Raw genomic sequence first — 15179 nt, 5'->3', positions numbered from 1 at the left:
GTCAGACTTGAGAGGCGTTCGTGTTTGCTACCTCAAGGTTAGCTCACATGCAATCTGTAGAGCTGTCTGTGTGTGGGAGTTGATTGGTGGGAAGTGACCACTCTGTTTGGTGTGTGTGAGTCTGTGGGTGGTTGGAGGAGTGGGCGCAGGAAGACTGAGGAGCTAACATACAGTGAGTATATGGCAATGTTGATTGAACACCAAACATATGACATTTATAAAACCAGCGTTCATGTTGCTACTTTTTAGTGTTATTTGCATAGCAGGCATGACATTTTTCACACTGGTCCCATGTGGCTCAGTTGATAGAGCATGGCGCTTGCAATGCCAGGGTTGTGGTTTGATTTCCATGAGGCACCTGTATGAAAAGTAAGAAAAATGTGTGCGTGCACTCACTACTGTAAGTCGCTCTGGATAAGAGCCTCTGGCTCATTGACTAAAATGTAGTCATTTGATAACAGAAAAGTGAGTCGGTTTGTGATATGTTGCCTGGCAAGTGAGAAAGAACAGAGTGGGAGTACTATTTATTTCTAATTCTTCACTGTTTGGCTGGGGTAAATTCATCAAGAGTTTATAGCTGGGTTACAAGTGTCCAAGTTCTGTAACGTGTAAAAGTGAAACTGCACAGTATGGCATGTCTGTATCAAGATGTATATGTATCCAGTCTATCTCTGGAGTGACGGTTCCCTCTCTCTCTCTCTCTCTCTCTCTCTCTCTCTCTCTCCCCTCCCTCAGTTCCATTGCATCAACAGCACAGCTGCTGGAGTTGCAGCCACAGCTGGCTTTGCAGAAATCTGTCTCCAATCTCCAGAAGCCCACACCGGTAGCCAGTCAGGAGGTGGGCTTGGCCTCTTGATTTTTGTCATCTACATCTTACAGTTTCACTTTGAATTGTGATTTTGTTTCTTCTTAGAGTGACTGCCTTTAAGAAGCAATGAATCCCTTTGAAAATTGCCTATTTGGCATCGATATGAGTCTGAAAGTTATTCTCGTGTCAAAATTGACTACAAAGTGTAAATAGGATAATTTTAGGCATAAAGTCAATCTTTTCTAAAATGTTTGGAGCATCCGGTAAATGAAGTTTGGGTTTTGATGTCTATTTGCCCCCTAACATGGGGTGAAGAGCTGCGGTGATTGCTCACTAATCAATAGCATAGATGGTTAGACTAGCAGCTCCGGCTGTTTACACACGTTGCACATTTCTTTTACTTGCGAAATATCTTAGATGTAAAATTGAGCAACTAAAACATTCTCGGTCAAAATTCATTACAGATAACTCGAGTATTCTTCAATTCATTCTGGGTATTTTAAGGAAGTGAAATAGGCTTCCAACCCAAATGCAAAATTGGTCAAGAAACACACCTCAAAGACTGAAAGATCTGTAATACATTTTCCTCTGTTTCCACAGAGCACAAACACAGGTGGACCAAAGCAATGGGCCCAGCTAAATGGAAAGGCCGTAGAACTAGATGGTGAGTTGGAATGGAAAACTCGACTGTTCAAAATGACTTTGTCTCTTTGGTCAACGTTGATGGAGGTGCTATCAGACGTGTCAATTTACTGCATGCCTCCATCTCATGATTTTCCATCAGCCTCCGTTTCTTTTGACTCTACTGTGACTGACAGCTGTGCCTCTTGTTTCCATGGCGACAGCAGGTTTAAGGGCCTCAAACCGACTGCAGCCCTTCTCTCACGAGGAATTTCCAACGCTGAAGGCTGCTGGGGAACAGGACAAGGCTGGCAAGGAAAGAAGCGCCTTCGATCCGTCGTATGGGCCCGGACCAAGCCTCCGCCCCCAGAGTGAGTCCAGTGGACATAGCTGTGGTGGCACAAACATGTACTCCAGTTCAAAAGGAATCCACATGCCTGAATAGTGGAGCAGCCTCACAGCATAGTTGCTAATAAGTGCTGTGGGAAAATATTGTGCACATACTTTAAAAAACTGAATACACTGTAATTTCACCTTCTAACTCCTTAGACACAGGCTTGTTTTCTCAAATTTGTTTTCCTCTTGTCTTTCCAGATGTGACAAGTTGGAGGGAGGGTGGTGGGAGGAACCTTGTGCCCTCATCCCTGCCAGCAGGCCTGCCCTCAGATTCCGAGGGCAAGGCCAGCGGCGTAGCTGAGACTGGAAGCCCTCCTCCACCTCTTCCCCCTCTGCCGCCCTCTCTGCCTCCATGGTCAGTCCCACCCCTGCCACCGTTGTCAGCGCCCCTTCAGTCCTAGAGCCCAAGGAGCCCTGTCTGCGACCTGCCCAGCCCCTCCGCAGGCCCACCCCCCCTGCCCTGAACCATCACCAGCTCCACCACCCTACCATCACCACCACCTACCACGACATGCTGCCTGCCTTCGTAAGTAGCACAATACTACTCTTAATTTATTTTCACTTCATGACACCTTAATGCAAGGTTCTGTTCTGACTGTACACTTTTTGTCTATTGGTTTTCAGATGTGCCCCAAAGAGACTCGTGATGCTCCCGGCACTGCTGAACACACTGGCCCTGTCACTGTGGTCGCCCCGGTTCGCTTTGACAACCGGCCCACCTTCAGACAGCCCTACCCCAACATCAACCAAGAGCCTGTCAAGTAAGTTGTCACCAGCATATGCCTACTCTCTGAAAGCGATGCTCAGTTAAAATAATGAAAGATTAAAATGGATAATACAATTGAAGATTCTGTGAATTCTTTTGTTTTCTTTGCAAAAATAATCGCAGGTCTCTCACCTCCCCATGTTCATAATCTCCTTATAGCGGTGAGGTTAGGAGAGAAGAAAACCGCTTCATCCGTGGGCCCTCCCGCAACCTCTCCTCCAGACCCATCCGTCGGCCCGGTGACAGACCCCCTCGTCCGGCCATCATCAACCCAGAGGACCTGAAGGATCTGGACGAGCTGGACAACGACTGTGAAGACGGCTGGGCAGGTGGGGGGGCTTTCTGTTATCGCATCATACAAAGACTGAAACAACATTTCTGTGGATGTGCCGTAGCAGAACTCGATTGACCTTGATAAAAATGTTGTTCTCTTGCCATTCCAGGTATCCATGAAGAAGTGGATTACGGCGAGAAACTCAAGTTCAGTGACGATGAGGAGGAGCACGCCGAAAAGAACAAGATGTGGTGAAATTACCCCCACCCCCTTTGTGTTTGCGACTGAATAGAATATTGTTGGTGTTATTTCTGTAGTTTTAAGAGCAGTGACCTTGTAGCAGTGACTGATTGTGAGCTCTATCTCTGACCCAGGGCTGAATGGGAGAACCAGCGTCGTGAGCACCAGTTGTCGCTGAGCACAGGAGAGGGGGCGTACTCCCAGGAGGGCCCTGAGGAGGAGGCTTACCTGGCCTTCCAGGAGCAGATGGCCCACAGGAAGACCAACAGCAGGTTCACCTCTGGAGAACCACAGGTAAGGTCGTACCTGAGTCCACTGTGCCTCAGACTGCTACCCTTGCCTGGTCCCCTAGCCTTCAATACCACTGATCTCTGAAGTTTTAAGTTTAAAGAAGTATGGCAGAAGCCTGTCCAGTCATTTCACCTATCAGTGGTCATGAAGTCTTCAGACAATGCACATGACTAGTATCAATAACCCTTGATTGAAATAAGACTCAACAAATTGCCTTGTAGTGATTAAAAAGTGGAAGTTTAATTACAACTTCCAGGGTATAAATGCAGAAGTTTATATGGAGATATGGTGGAGGTCACTGTAAGATTAACTAATGTTTAGGCATTAACTTCTTCGGGGTAGAGGGCAGTATTTGGAAGTTTGGATGACTTGAGGTGCCCAAAGTAAACTGCCTGTTACTCAGGCCCAGAAGCTAGGATATGCATTTAATTGGTAGTATTGGATAGAAAGTTTCTAAAACTGTTAAAATAATGTCTGTAAGTATAACAGAACTGATATGGTAGGCGAAAACTTGAGGAGAATCCATCCAGAAATATTATTTTTGAGCTCACCACTCGTTATAATGGTTGTCTATGGGAATATAAAATAAATACCTCCCAGATTGCAGTTACTAGAGCTTCCAGCAGATGTCAACAGTCTTTAGAAAGAGTTTCTTGCTTGTTTTTTGAAAAATGAGCTACAATTTGTAGTTTTTGTAAGTGGCTCCCATTTTGTCTGTAGTGTTGCACATGGATGAGGGCCCGCACTTCGTTATTTATCTCCGGTAATGAACATACTATTCTCTGTCTTAAATTTGATTGTTTATTTACATATTAGGGTACCTGAGGATTGATTAGAAACGTTGTTTGACTTGTTTGGACGAAGTTAATTGGTAACTTTTGGGATTTATTTGTATGCAATTTGAACGAGGGAAACCGGTGGATTACTGAGTCAATCGCGCCAACTAAACTGACTTTTTTGGGATATAAAGAAGGACTTTATAAAACAAAAGGACCATTTGTGATGTAGCTGGGAACCTTTTGGATTTCAAACAGAGGAACAGGGGGCACTATTTTCACTTCCGGATTAAAAGTGCGCCCAAACTAAACTGCCTGCTACTCAGGCACAGAAGCTAGGAGATGCATATATTTGGTAGATTTGGATAGAAAACACTCTACAGTTTCCAAAACTTAAAATAATGCCTGTGAGTATAACAGAACTGATTTGGCACGTGAGAACCTGAGAGAAATCTGTCCAGGAAGTGAGATTGTTTTATGTTTGTAGTTTTCTATTGAATGCCATTACAGTATCCATTGACTTTGGCTTCCACTAGATGTCAACAGACTTTAGAAATTGATTCAAGCTTGTATTCTGAAAAATGAGAGCATAAGACCACTGTGAATGAGTGGACCCTACAGTGTCCCAGAGGTTTTTCATGAGCGTGACAGAGAGCACGTCTTTCTTGTTTACCTTTTATATTGACAACGTTATTATCCGGTTTAAATACTATTGATTATTTAGGCTAAAAACAACCTGAGAATTGATTATAGACATCGTTTGGAATTTTTTACTGAACAAAACGTTCAAACAAAACTGAGGTTTTTGGATATAAACAGGGACTTTATCGAACAAAACAAACATTTTATTGAGTAAATGGAAGTCTTGTGAGTGCAACCATATGAAGATCATCAAAGGTAAGTGATTAATTTTATCGCTATTTCTGACTTGTGTAACTCTACTTAGCTGGTAACTGTTTGTAATGATTTGTATGCTGGGCGCTGTTCTCAGATAATCGCATGGTATGTTTTTGCCGTAAAGCCTTTTTGAAAACCGTGGTTGGATAAACAAGAAGTTCATCTTTAAACCGATGTATAAATTAAAATTCACTGGATGTTGGCCAGGTGGGACGCTAGCTTCCCACGTACCCTAGTGAGGTTAACAAGAAGTTAAGCTTTGAAACGATGTGAAACACTTGTATTTTCATGAATGTTTAATATTACAAATTCTGTATTTTGAATTTCGCGCTCTACAATTTCACAGGATATTGGCCAGGTGGGACACTACCGTCCCACCTACCCCAAAGAGGTTTTAAAGCATAAATAGTACATACACCTGTAGGAAGGGAACAATTGAGTCACATTTATATGCGTGTGTCTTAAGTCTATTGTGCACAGAAACCATGTAGTCCCCACTTTAACACCCGAACCCTCCTCTGTGGCGTCTCTAGGCCCAGCAGAAGAGCTCCGGGCCTGGCATGGCCCACCAGGGTGAACCCCTGGATGACCAGGAGGAGCGCCAGGGCCTAGCCCGGGCCAAGTTTGTATCACCGGAACTCTCTGAGGCAGTGGAGAGAGCTCGCCGGCGCAGGGAGGAGGAGGAGAGACGTGCCCGTGAGGAGAGACTTGCCGCCTGCGCCGAGAAGCTCAAGAGGCTAGACGAGAGGTTTGGGAAGACTGAGAGACAGTTGTCAAGGTCTGAGGAGGGAGTGAAGGATGCAGAGAGCAAGGAGGCAGCACTGTCCCCTGGGAGAGAGAGCAAAAACCACCAGGAGAGCTGGCAATATGGCACGAAAGGTAACACCAAACCGCCATTAGTGTTTGTTTAGTAAACATTTATTTATTCAGATTGATCAGTTGAAAATACTAACTCGCAAGTCTCAGTCATAGTGTGCACTTTCAGTAAAATGCTTAATTTCAACGGTATGGCTATTACTGAATGATATGTAGGAAACATACATGGTTGCCAGGACTAACTAAAATCTCTAGCCCAATGACCTCTGAAACTGCCCACAAGGCTTGAAAACTAGGCCCCCAAAAATGTTTGCCCCGAGAGTTGCCACATTTATCCAATAAACCCTTTTCCCATAACGTTATTGAGCGAATATCGATGTCATTTTTAATGATGTAGGTTAAGAAGCAAAATTCGGTTTTCTGTCCAAATAATTCTTGCGAATTTAAGAATATTTATTTTATTTATTTTACCTTTATTTTACTAGGCAAGTCAGTTAAGAAAATGCAGCACACAAAAATTCTTATTTTCATATATTTCGATATATTGCAAGGGAAAAATTAATTGACCTTATTAATCTCTCCAGATCATTTTCCATCAATGGATGTCGTTTTGACTGCTATGATTAAGCAATAAGGCCAGAGGAGGTGTGGTATATGACCAATATACCAAGGCTGAAGGCTGTTCTTAGGACATAAGTAAAGTTGACATTAGAATGCAGTCTACTTCAAATCACCTCCTGAGCGAATTTATCCAAAGAGCTCTAGTGCTCCTGAAGTAGTTTTCTAATGCTTTGTTGCTGTTATATCAGTTTTAGTGCATTAGAAGGTTTTATGGAAAAGGTTGTCTCCGTAATGACCAATCTACAACTGGTAAAAAGTTGTCATGACGTGTACGTGTGCTGCTGTCTCCGTGACTCAACTGCCTCTACTGCAGCACTCTCTCAGCCTGTGCTCTCAACACACACACCCCTTCGCCCCTCCCCCTCTCCACCATTCACTCAATAACAGCTTGCTCACTGCCTGATAGTCAGCAGCAGCAGGTCACAGTGAAATGTATATATTTTTAAAGAGAAATGCCATGGTGGCCGCTGTACAATTTAGAAGTAGCCCAAAAACCTGCCACCCGCGACACCGTTTTCTAAAGTAGTCCAATTTGGCACTAGAAACATGGGTAGCTATGTAAAAGTAGGATTATAACACGCTCCCTCTCCTGTCCCAGACACTGAGTGTCCCTTGGAGCACTCCCCCGGCCAGCAGGACTACAGGGAAGAGGGCACCTTGGTCTTCGCCCCCTACCGCAATGAGGACGATGGCGGGGCTGATCCCACTTCTCCCCTGCCCGACTACACAAACCACCAGGCCTCCAAGCCCGTCCCGCCCCGCTTCCAAAAGCAGCAGCAGGTGAGCCGCCCGGCCAATGCCATCTGATGCTTTCCCAGCAGCCCCTTCCCTCCAGCCCCAAAAATCCTTATCCCTTCCCTAATTCCTGGTGGGATTAGCGGCTTGAGAAAGGCCCGTCAGTTCACAGGAGCAGGTGTTTTCTGTAATGACGGACGTCGGGTATTATGAAGGGGGCCAACGGGTGTGTTTGTTTTGTTCCGTTGTGTAGTGTTTTAATGAGTTCTGTGGTGGATGCACAGCAATAGGCAATTGACAAAACAGGAAATAACCACTCACTGCATATAGTACACTTCTTTAAATGCATCTAGTCATTTTTTTATGTGAGGCGAATAATTATACCAGTGTGAACATAATGGGTTCATGCGCGGTCGTCCCTCCCCCTCTCAGGACCAAGTGTATAAAATGCAGCACTGGCAGCAGCAGCAGTCTGGCCACCCCGCCCCCTCGGCCTCCAGCCACCCCCCAAGGGGGTACTACCCCCCACACATGCTGGGCTTCGACCCCCGCTGGATGATGATGCCCCCTTTCTTGGACCCCCGCATGGCCCAGGGCCGCTCCCCCGTGGACTACTACCCCAATGCTGTCCACTCTTCAGGTGAGACCTGAGAAAATGGTATTGTTTTACTAAAGGGACTGATGAATTTCCTGATTTTAATTTCTTAATTCACTTTTTAGTTTAGTGACATCATGGTCAAACTTTCTAGATTGATATGGATCTCCAAATAATCCTGCATCTGTATCATCTCTAACTGTAGATTACCACCTCTGTGTTTGCGTAGGAATTATGAAATCGAGGATGCAGCCAGACCACCTGAACAGCCCAGGGTCCCCCTCTGACGATGGCTGCCATCCAAGCATGCATCAGGAGCGGAGGGCCCCCTCCACCGAGCCCTACCCCTTGTGGAACCAAGATGGCTACCCCCCTCGCAGTTTCACCCCACCCTACCAGAGACAGCACGAGAGCTCAGACAGGAGCCAGCCAGACGACCGGAGTGACAGGACATGCTCCCAGCAGGACTTGTACGAGGATAGTGGTAACGAGTGCCTAGACAACCCATCTGGTGGCCTCTCCCATCAGGCCTACCACCAGAGCAAAGGTCCCGACAGGGATCACCACCCGCACGACCAAGGCCTGCTCTCATCAGCCCCGAGCCGGCCCCAGCAGCAGCATGCAGACAGCGACTACCCCAAACAGGAGCCCAAAGACAGGTACCTGAAGGACGGCACTGAACCCTGTGACAAAGTCTTCGACACCTCCAAGGAAAAGGTTTTTGACTCAGACTTCCATAGGCGAGATGGAGGCCAGAAGAAGGAAGTTGGTGTTGGTGGTCAGAACCAGTGGTCTGATCCTGGCTCCAGCACCCCTGCCAGCAGTGTAAGCCAGCCCTCTGAGACTGGCGGTAGGACCCTGACTCGCAGGACCGGTCCCATCAAGAAGCCTGTGCTAAAGGCCCTCAAAGTGGAGGACAAGGAGAACGAGAAGCCCAAAGTGGAGCCTGAGGAGAAGGTAGTCCCTTACCGCCTGGAAAAGGAGGTGCTCACCAACGTATATGACCTGAAGAAAGATAACCAGCCCCTAGTAAGTAATAGACGCTCGGCCTCGCCTGCTATTGAGAAGCAGCCAGAAGAGAAGCAACAACCACCAGCTCCTGCTAAAATAGAGCGGCCAGCCAGTACCCACAGCGAGGATTTGCCGAAGGAAAACAGCTGGGACAGCGGAAAGAGCCAGTCCTCCAGAGACAGCCAGGAGAGCAGGGAGCCTGGTGCACCACGACGCAACAACTGGATCTTCATCGATGAGGAGCAGGCCTTTGCCGGAGCCAGGGGAACGGGTAGAGGTCGGAGCCGTGGCGGCTTCAAGGAGTTCAGTTCAAGAGGAGACCGTGGTGGCCGGGGAGGCCGAGAGAACCCCAGAGGAGGCTACAACAACAATATCAACAGCAGGGACGCTGCTGGAACCCAGAGACCAGGCAGAGGCAGAGGACTGCCCAGGGACTTTGTCAAGGTGGAGGACCTGCAGAGGGGGAAGCCGAGGAGGCGCAACGTCAGCGAGACTCTGAGCGAGACCTCAGAGTATGAGGAGCTGCCCAAGCGGCGACGCCAAAAGGGCTCTGAAAACGGAGAGGGTGGCAGCTACCCAGAGCAGGGAGAGACCAGGAAAGCCGACCGAGACTCTTGGAGGTCCAACAAGGTGTACACGGAAGAACAGGCGGCCAGTGACGCCCGCGACAAGGCCAAAGCCAGCAGCAGGGGGTTCGGAGGCTTCGGCCGCTCCCTGCCTCCCAGACTCGATACTGGCAGGGGCTACAACACCAGCCGAGGGTTCAACAACGGCTCCAGAGACATCTCCACCTGGAGAGGACGGGGGACTCAGTTTGGCAGTGGCGGTGGGCCCATGCAGGAGAACGGCTACGCCTTGGGCACCGAGACCTATCCCAGGAGACCACCTGCAGAGCGTGAGCCCCTCAAATACACCCCCAAGTTTACTGCCTCTACTGGTTCCTTCATGGAGAACGGCGCTGAGGACCGCAGCGGGGAGGGCGAGTACTACATAGACAGCGACAACCCTGGACAACAGCCGTTGAGAAGACGGAGGCCGCCGCGCCAGGACAAGCCCCCGCGTTTCCGCCGACTACGTCAAGAGAGGGAGCCCGGCAGTGGCCAGTGGACCAGCGATGAGTACATCAACGGATCAGAAGGATTCGCAAACCCCTGGCCGAGCCGCTCCAAGGAGGGAGGTAAAGAGGACGGCTGGTCCAGTGGCCACTACTCCGGAGGGGGGGGTAGGTCCGGTGGTCAGCACGGCCAGGCGGAGGACTGGGAGACTGGCTCGGAGAACAGCGACTTCAGTGACTGGAGAGAGAAGCGTGGGGGAGGGCTGCAGCAGCAGGCACACGGGGGAGATGTGCACTCAGACTCAGGCCACGGGGATCCTGGGTCTGGAGAGAAGAGGGAGCTGGCCAAGAGGAGTTTCTCCAGCCAGCGCCCCCTGGTGGACCGGCAGAACAGGAAGGGTGAGGTGGATGGGAACAAGATGACACGCTCTTCAGAGAAACCTAACGCTCTGCCCTCCTGTAACAGGAATGACGGCTGGCAGAATGGAGGGTCCTCCAACCATAAGAGGTGAGTACTGTGCTAACTTTGGCTTATGCGAACTTGGTGTGAGAGTGTTCAACAAAACTATTGATTTTGTCTTGACTTAATTGCTTCAAAACATTCTCAAGACATCCAATATACTGGAGCTTCTAAAAACAAACCTTAGCAACACTTTCGCACAATAATATGTTTTAAGTGGTAACACCTGACTCATGGAATGTCTCTCCCTGATTCCAGCAGGAGCCCAGAGGAGTCAGGCCCAGTTTACAATGTTGAGCTGTCTGAGGAGGGCCACCAGGCAAACGAACCCTCGGGGAAGAAGCTGGACAAGGAGCTGAAGCCCAGGTCTGTGAAGGGAGACCTGGGCAAACCACTGTCTCAGTACGACCTCAACAGCTACCCCAGTGAGTATGCTAGGCACCAACTTCATAATAACACCTACTTTTAATTCTAAACCAGGGGTCTCAACCTGGTGGGCCAGATGACTGATTTAATGTGGCACACGTGTGTCTTCCAGTTGAGGGGGATTCTGGGGGTCCTAGTCCAGATGGGTTCCAAGACCTGTCCAAGAAACAGCTGCGGCGCCCACAGGAAGACGACAAAAGGAGAAAGGAACAAGGAGCTCCTGTAAGTTGACAGAACATTCAAATAAGCCTGAGACATTTAAATAAAACTAACAATCGGCAAAAGAGCTTTCGGTGTCTAGAGTATAGACCCAGTTTTGAGTAAAATCTAAATAATTCCAAATCAAACTTTATTTGTCACGTGCGCCGAATACAACAGGTGAAATGCAACCTTACAGTGAAATGCAACCTTACAGGCTCTAACCAATAGTGCATAAAAAGGTATTAGGTGAACAATAGGTAAGTAATGAAATAAAGCGACAGTAAAAAGACCGGTTATATAAAGTAGCGAGGCTATAAAAGTAGCGAGGCTACATACAGACACCGGTTAGTCAGGCTGATTGAGGTAGTATGTACATGTAGATATGGTTAAAGTGACTATGCATATATGATGAACAGAGTAGCAGTAGCGTAAAAGAGGGGTTGGTGGGTGGCTTGACACAATGCAGATAGCCCTGTTAACCAATGTGCGGGAGCACTGGTTGGTACATGAATGTATAGTTAAAGTGACTTTGCATATATGATAAACAGAGAGTAGCAGCAGCGTAAAAAGAGGGTTGGGGGCACACAATGCAAATAGTCCGGGGAGCCATTTAATTACCTGTTCAGGAATCTTATGGCTTGGGGGTAAAAACTGTTGAGAAGCCTTTTTGTCCTAGACTTTGTACTCTGGTACCGCTTGCCATGCGGTAGTAGAGAGAACAGTCTGGCTGGGGTCTTTGACCATTTTTGGGCCTTCTTCTAACAACACCTTGTATAGAGGTACTGGATGGCAGGTAGCTTAACCCCAGTGATGTACTGGTCCGTACGCACTACCCTCTGTAGTGCCTTGCGGTCAGAGGCCGAACAATTACCGTACCAGGCAGTGATGCAACCAGTCAGGAGGATGCTCTCGATATTGCAGCTGTAGAACCTTTTGAGGATCTCAGGACCCATGCCAAATCGTTTTAGTTTCCTGAAGGGGAATAGGCTTTGTCGTGCCCTCTTCATGACTGTCTTGGTGTGCTTGAACCAGTCTAGTTTGTTGTCAATCACCACCTTCCGGAGACACCTGAAACCCCACCTCTTTAAGGAATACCTAGGATAGGATAAAGTAATCCTTCTCACCCCCCTTAAATGATTTAGATGCACTATTGTAAAGTGGCTGTTCCACTGGATGTCATAAGGTGAATTCACCAATTTGTAAGTCGCTCTGGATAAGAGCGTCTGCCAAATGACTTAAATGTAAATGTTGTTGATGTGGACACCAAGGAACTTGAAGCTCTCAACCTGCTCCACTACAGCCCCGTCGATGAGAATGGGGGCGAGCTCGATCTTCCTTTTCCTGCCAAGCACAATCATCTCCTTAGTCTTGGTTACGTTGAGGGATAGGTTGTTATTCTGGCACCACCCGGCCAGGTCTGAGTTCCTCCCTATAGGCTGTCTCGTCGGTGATCAGGCCTACCACTGTTGTGTCGTCTGCAAACTTAATGATGGTGTTAGTTGTGCCTGGCCCTGCAGTCATGGGTGAACAAGGAGTACAGGAGGGGACTGAGCACCCACCCCTGGGGAGCTCCAGTGTTGAAGATCAGCGTGGAAGATGTGTTGCTACCTACCCTCACCACCTGGGGGTGGCTCGTCAGGAAGTCCAGGATCCAGTCGCAGAGGGAGGTGTTTAGGATCCTTAGCCAGGAAGTCCAGGATCCTAAGCTTAGCGATGAGCTTTGCGGGTACTATGGTGTTGAACACTGAGCTGTAGTCATTGAATAGCATTCTCACACAAGTGTTCCTTTTGTCCAGGTGGGAAAGGGCAGTGTGGAGTGCAATAGAGAGTGCATCATCTGTGGATCTGTTTGGACGGTATGCAAATAAGAGTGGGTCTAGGGTTCCTGGGATAATGGTGTAGATGTGAGCCGTTACCAACCTTTCAAAGCACTTCATGGGTATGGACGTGAGTGCTTCGGGTTTATAGTCATTTAGGCAGGTTGCCTTTGTTCTTGGGCACAGGGACTATGGTGGTCTGCTTGAAACATTTTGGTATTACAGACTCAATCGGGGACATAATTGCTAATGGATTCATGCAAGCAACGATACTTCTTTAACAACATACTGTTTTTTGCTTAATATCTCAATCATATGTTATGTTAAGTACAGTTGTACATGACTTGAGGTGCTGTGTTGTACTTAATCTATGGAAAAAAGCATTTCTTTGCCACACTGCAGGTTCCAGTAAAAAACAGACCGATCACCTCCAAGATGCCCCCGCGGTTTGCCAAGAAGCAGGGTGGCATGACCATTGATCAGCCAGAAGAGGGACTCTCTGCCAACAACCTGGGCACAGAAATCTGGGAGACTAACAGCTCAGGTAGGAATAGGGGAAACACCCCAGCCTTCACACACCTCATCTTCCACCCCATCTGATAACTGTTTCCCATACTCAGCTTTTCCCTCAACTACATAGGAACATTCTTGTGCTGTCAACTGTATAACATAATACATTTGTTCTATGGTTCTATTCCTTCCCTCAGCTCTCTCAATGCAGTCATCTGGAGGAGATTCGTGGACCAAGCAGGTCTCCTTCACAGGCAGCGAGCCCAACTCTGAGGATTCTGACGCGGGCCCTGAGCAGAGCAAGGAGCAGCACAAGCCCGGTCCCATTGGCAACGAGCGTTCACTCAAGCACCGCAAGGGCTCGGAGGGTGTGGAGCGTCTGGAGGGGAGGCCCATCACTCCCGTCAACGGCGTGGAACTCCACGTGGACACGGTGCTGCCTGTGCCACCCATCGAGTTTGGTGTCAGTGCCAAGGACTCTGACTTTAGTCTGCCACCCGGTTCCACCCCAGTGCCCGTGTCCAACCCTGTCACCAAGCTGCAGGACGCCCTCGTCAGCAATGTGAGTACAAATATACTGAGTTCAACTGGATTCCCATTGTCAACTCATGATTATAAGGTGGGCTATTAAAAGGAATCCTTCAAGTGGCTTGATAAAATAAATATCATAAATGAGATGTAAAATGGACAAAGGATGTCATTGGCTAGTTGTTGATGTGTATAACCTTTGTGTGTGTGTAGCCGGCCCTGACCCAGGCCATTCCCATGCTGCGTAGAGACCACCTGCAGCCTGGCATCAACCTCAACCCCATCTCTTTCCCCAGTGCTGACCTCACACTCAAGGTACACACCCCACTGCCTCACACTCTCCACACATCTCTAAACACTAGTCTTAAATAAATGTAATTCTCAGTTACCTACCTGGCTAAGTAAAGGTTAGATCAAATAAACGTTAGTAAACACAAAAGTTTTTGTGTAATTTCACCGACCATTTCTATCCCTTCGTCCCCACTTTCTCAGATGGAGTCGGCCCGTAAGGCGTGGGAGAACTCCCAGTCTCTCCCCGAGCAGGGCTCTCCTGGTGGGGGTGCCTCTGGCGCCCAGCCCCCTTGCAGCGTGGGCTCCTCCAGTGGGGTGAGCTACAGTTCTTTCGGAGGGGTGTCCATGCCCCCCATGCCCATTGCCTCCGTGGCGCCTTCCATGTCCATGCAGGGTAAGAGGACACTCGCACATTAAACATTGACATTATTGCTATATTTGCCAAAAGACTATGCGTTGTATGAAATGTAAATCTGTGCATTATTATTATTATACCTTTGAAATAACAATTGTATTTCCGTCTCTGTAGGTAACCATGTCCCCCCGCTGTATCTGGACGGCCATGTCTTTCCCAGCCAGCCTCGTCTGGTGCCCCCAACCATGACCCAGCAGCAGAGCTACCAACAGGTACTACACTTACAAGTATAGGGTCTTACAGGATTTTATTCCAATTATTTTTCTTCTTTATATACACTACCGTTCAAAAGTTTGGGGTCACTCAGTAATGTCCTTGTTTTTGACAGAAAAGCACTTTTTTTTTGTACGTTTAAAATAACATCAAATTGATCAGAAATACAGTGTAGACATTGTTAACGTTGTAAATGACAATTGTTGCTGGAAACGGCTGATTTTTAATGGCATATCTACAGAGGCCCATTATCAGCAACCATCACTGCTGTGTTCCAATGACATGTTATTTTAGCTAATCCAAGTTTAGAATTTTAAAAGGCTAATTGATCATTAGTGAAAACCCTTTTGAAATTAGGTTAGCACAGCTGAAAACTGTTGTCCTGATTTTAAAGAAGCAATAAAACGGTCATCCTTT

The 15179-nt window shown here is 47.8% G+C and overlaps 1 protein-coding gene across 1 annotated transcript in view; it reads left to right on the top strand.

Moving 5' to 3' along the window:
* Nucleotides 1-15179, top strand: part of LOC135517950 (protein PRRC2B-like) — a 35145-nt gene that overhangs the window by 12623 nt on the left and 7343 nt on the right. Inside the window, 20 exon segments of the mRNA XM_064942686.1 lie at nt 736-838; nt 1409-1472; nt 1657-1800; nt 2024-2155; nt 2158-2351; nt 2450-2586; nt 2751-2920; nt 3035-3116; nt 3240-3399; nt 5603-5948; nt 7105-7286; nt 7674-7881; nt 8066-10409; nt 10620-10786; nt 10900-11009; nt 13208-13349; nt 13513-13877; nt 14057-14158; nt 14336-14528; nt 14664-14761. Coding sequence (XP_064798758.1) covers nt 736-838; nt 1409-1472; nt 1657-1800; nt 2024-2155; nt 2158-2351; nt 2450-2586; nt 2751-2920; nt 3035-3116; nt 3240-3399; nt 5603-5948; nt 7105-7286; nt 7674-7881; nt 8066-10409; nt 10620-10786; nt 10900-11009; nt 13208-13349; nt 13513-13877; nt 14057-14158; nt 14336-14528; nt 14664-14761 — 5443 coding nt within the window.

This window comes from Oncorhynchus masou, chromosome 28 (genome assembly GCF_036934945.1).
Source record: "Oncorhynchus masou masou isolate Uvic2021 chromosome 28, UVic_Omas_1.1, whole genome shotgun sequence".
NCBI classification, from domain to species: Eukaryota; Metazoa; Chordata; class Actinopteri; order Salmoniformes; family Salmonidae; genus Oncorhynchus; species Oncorhynchus masou.
Note: the sequence above shows the minus strand (reverse complement) of the source record. Positions and strands in the feature narration are given on the sequence as shown.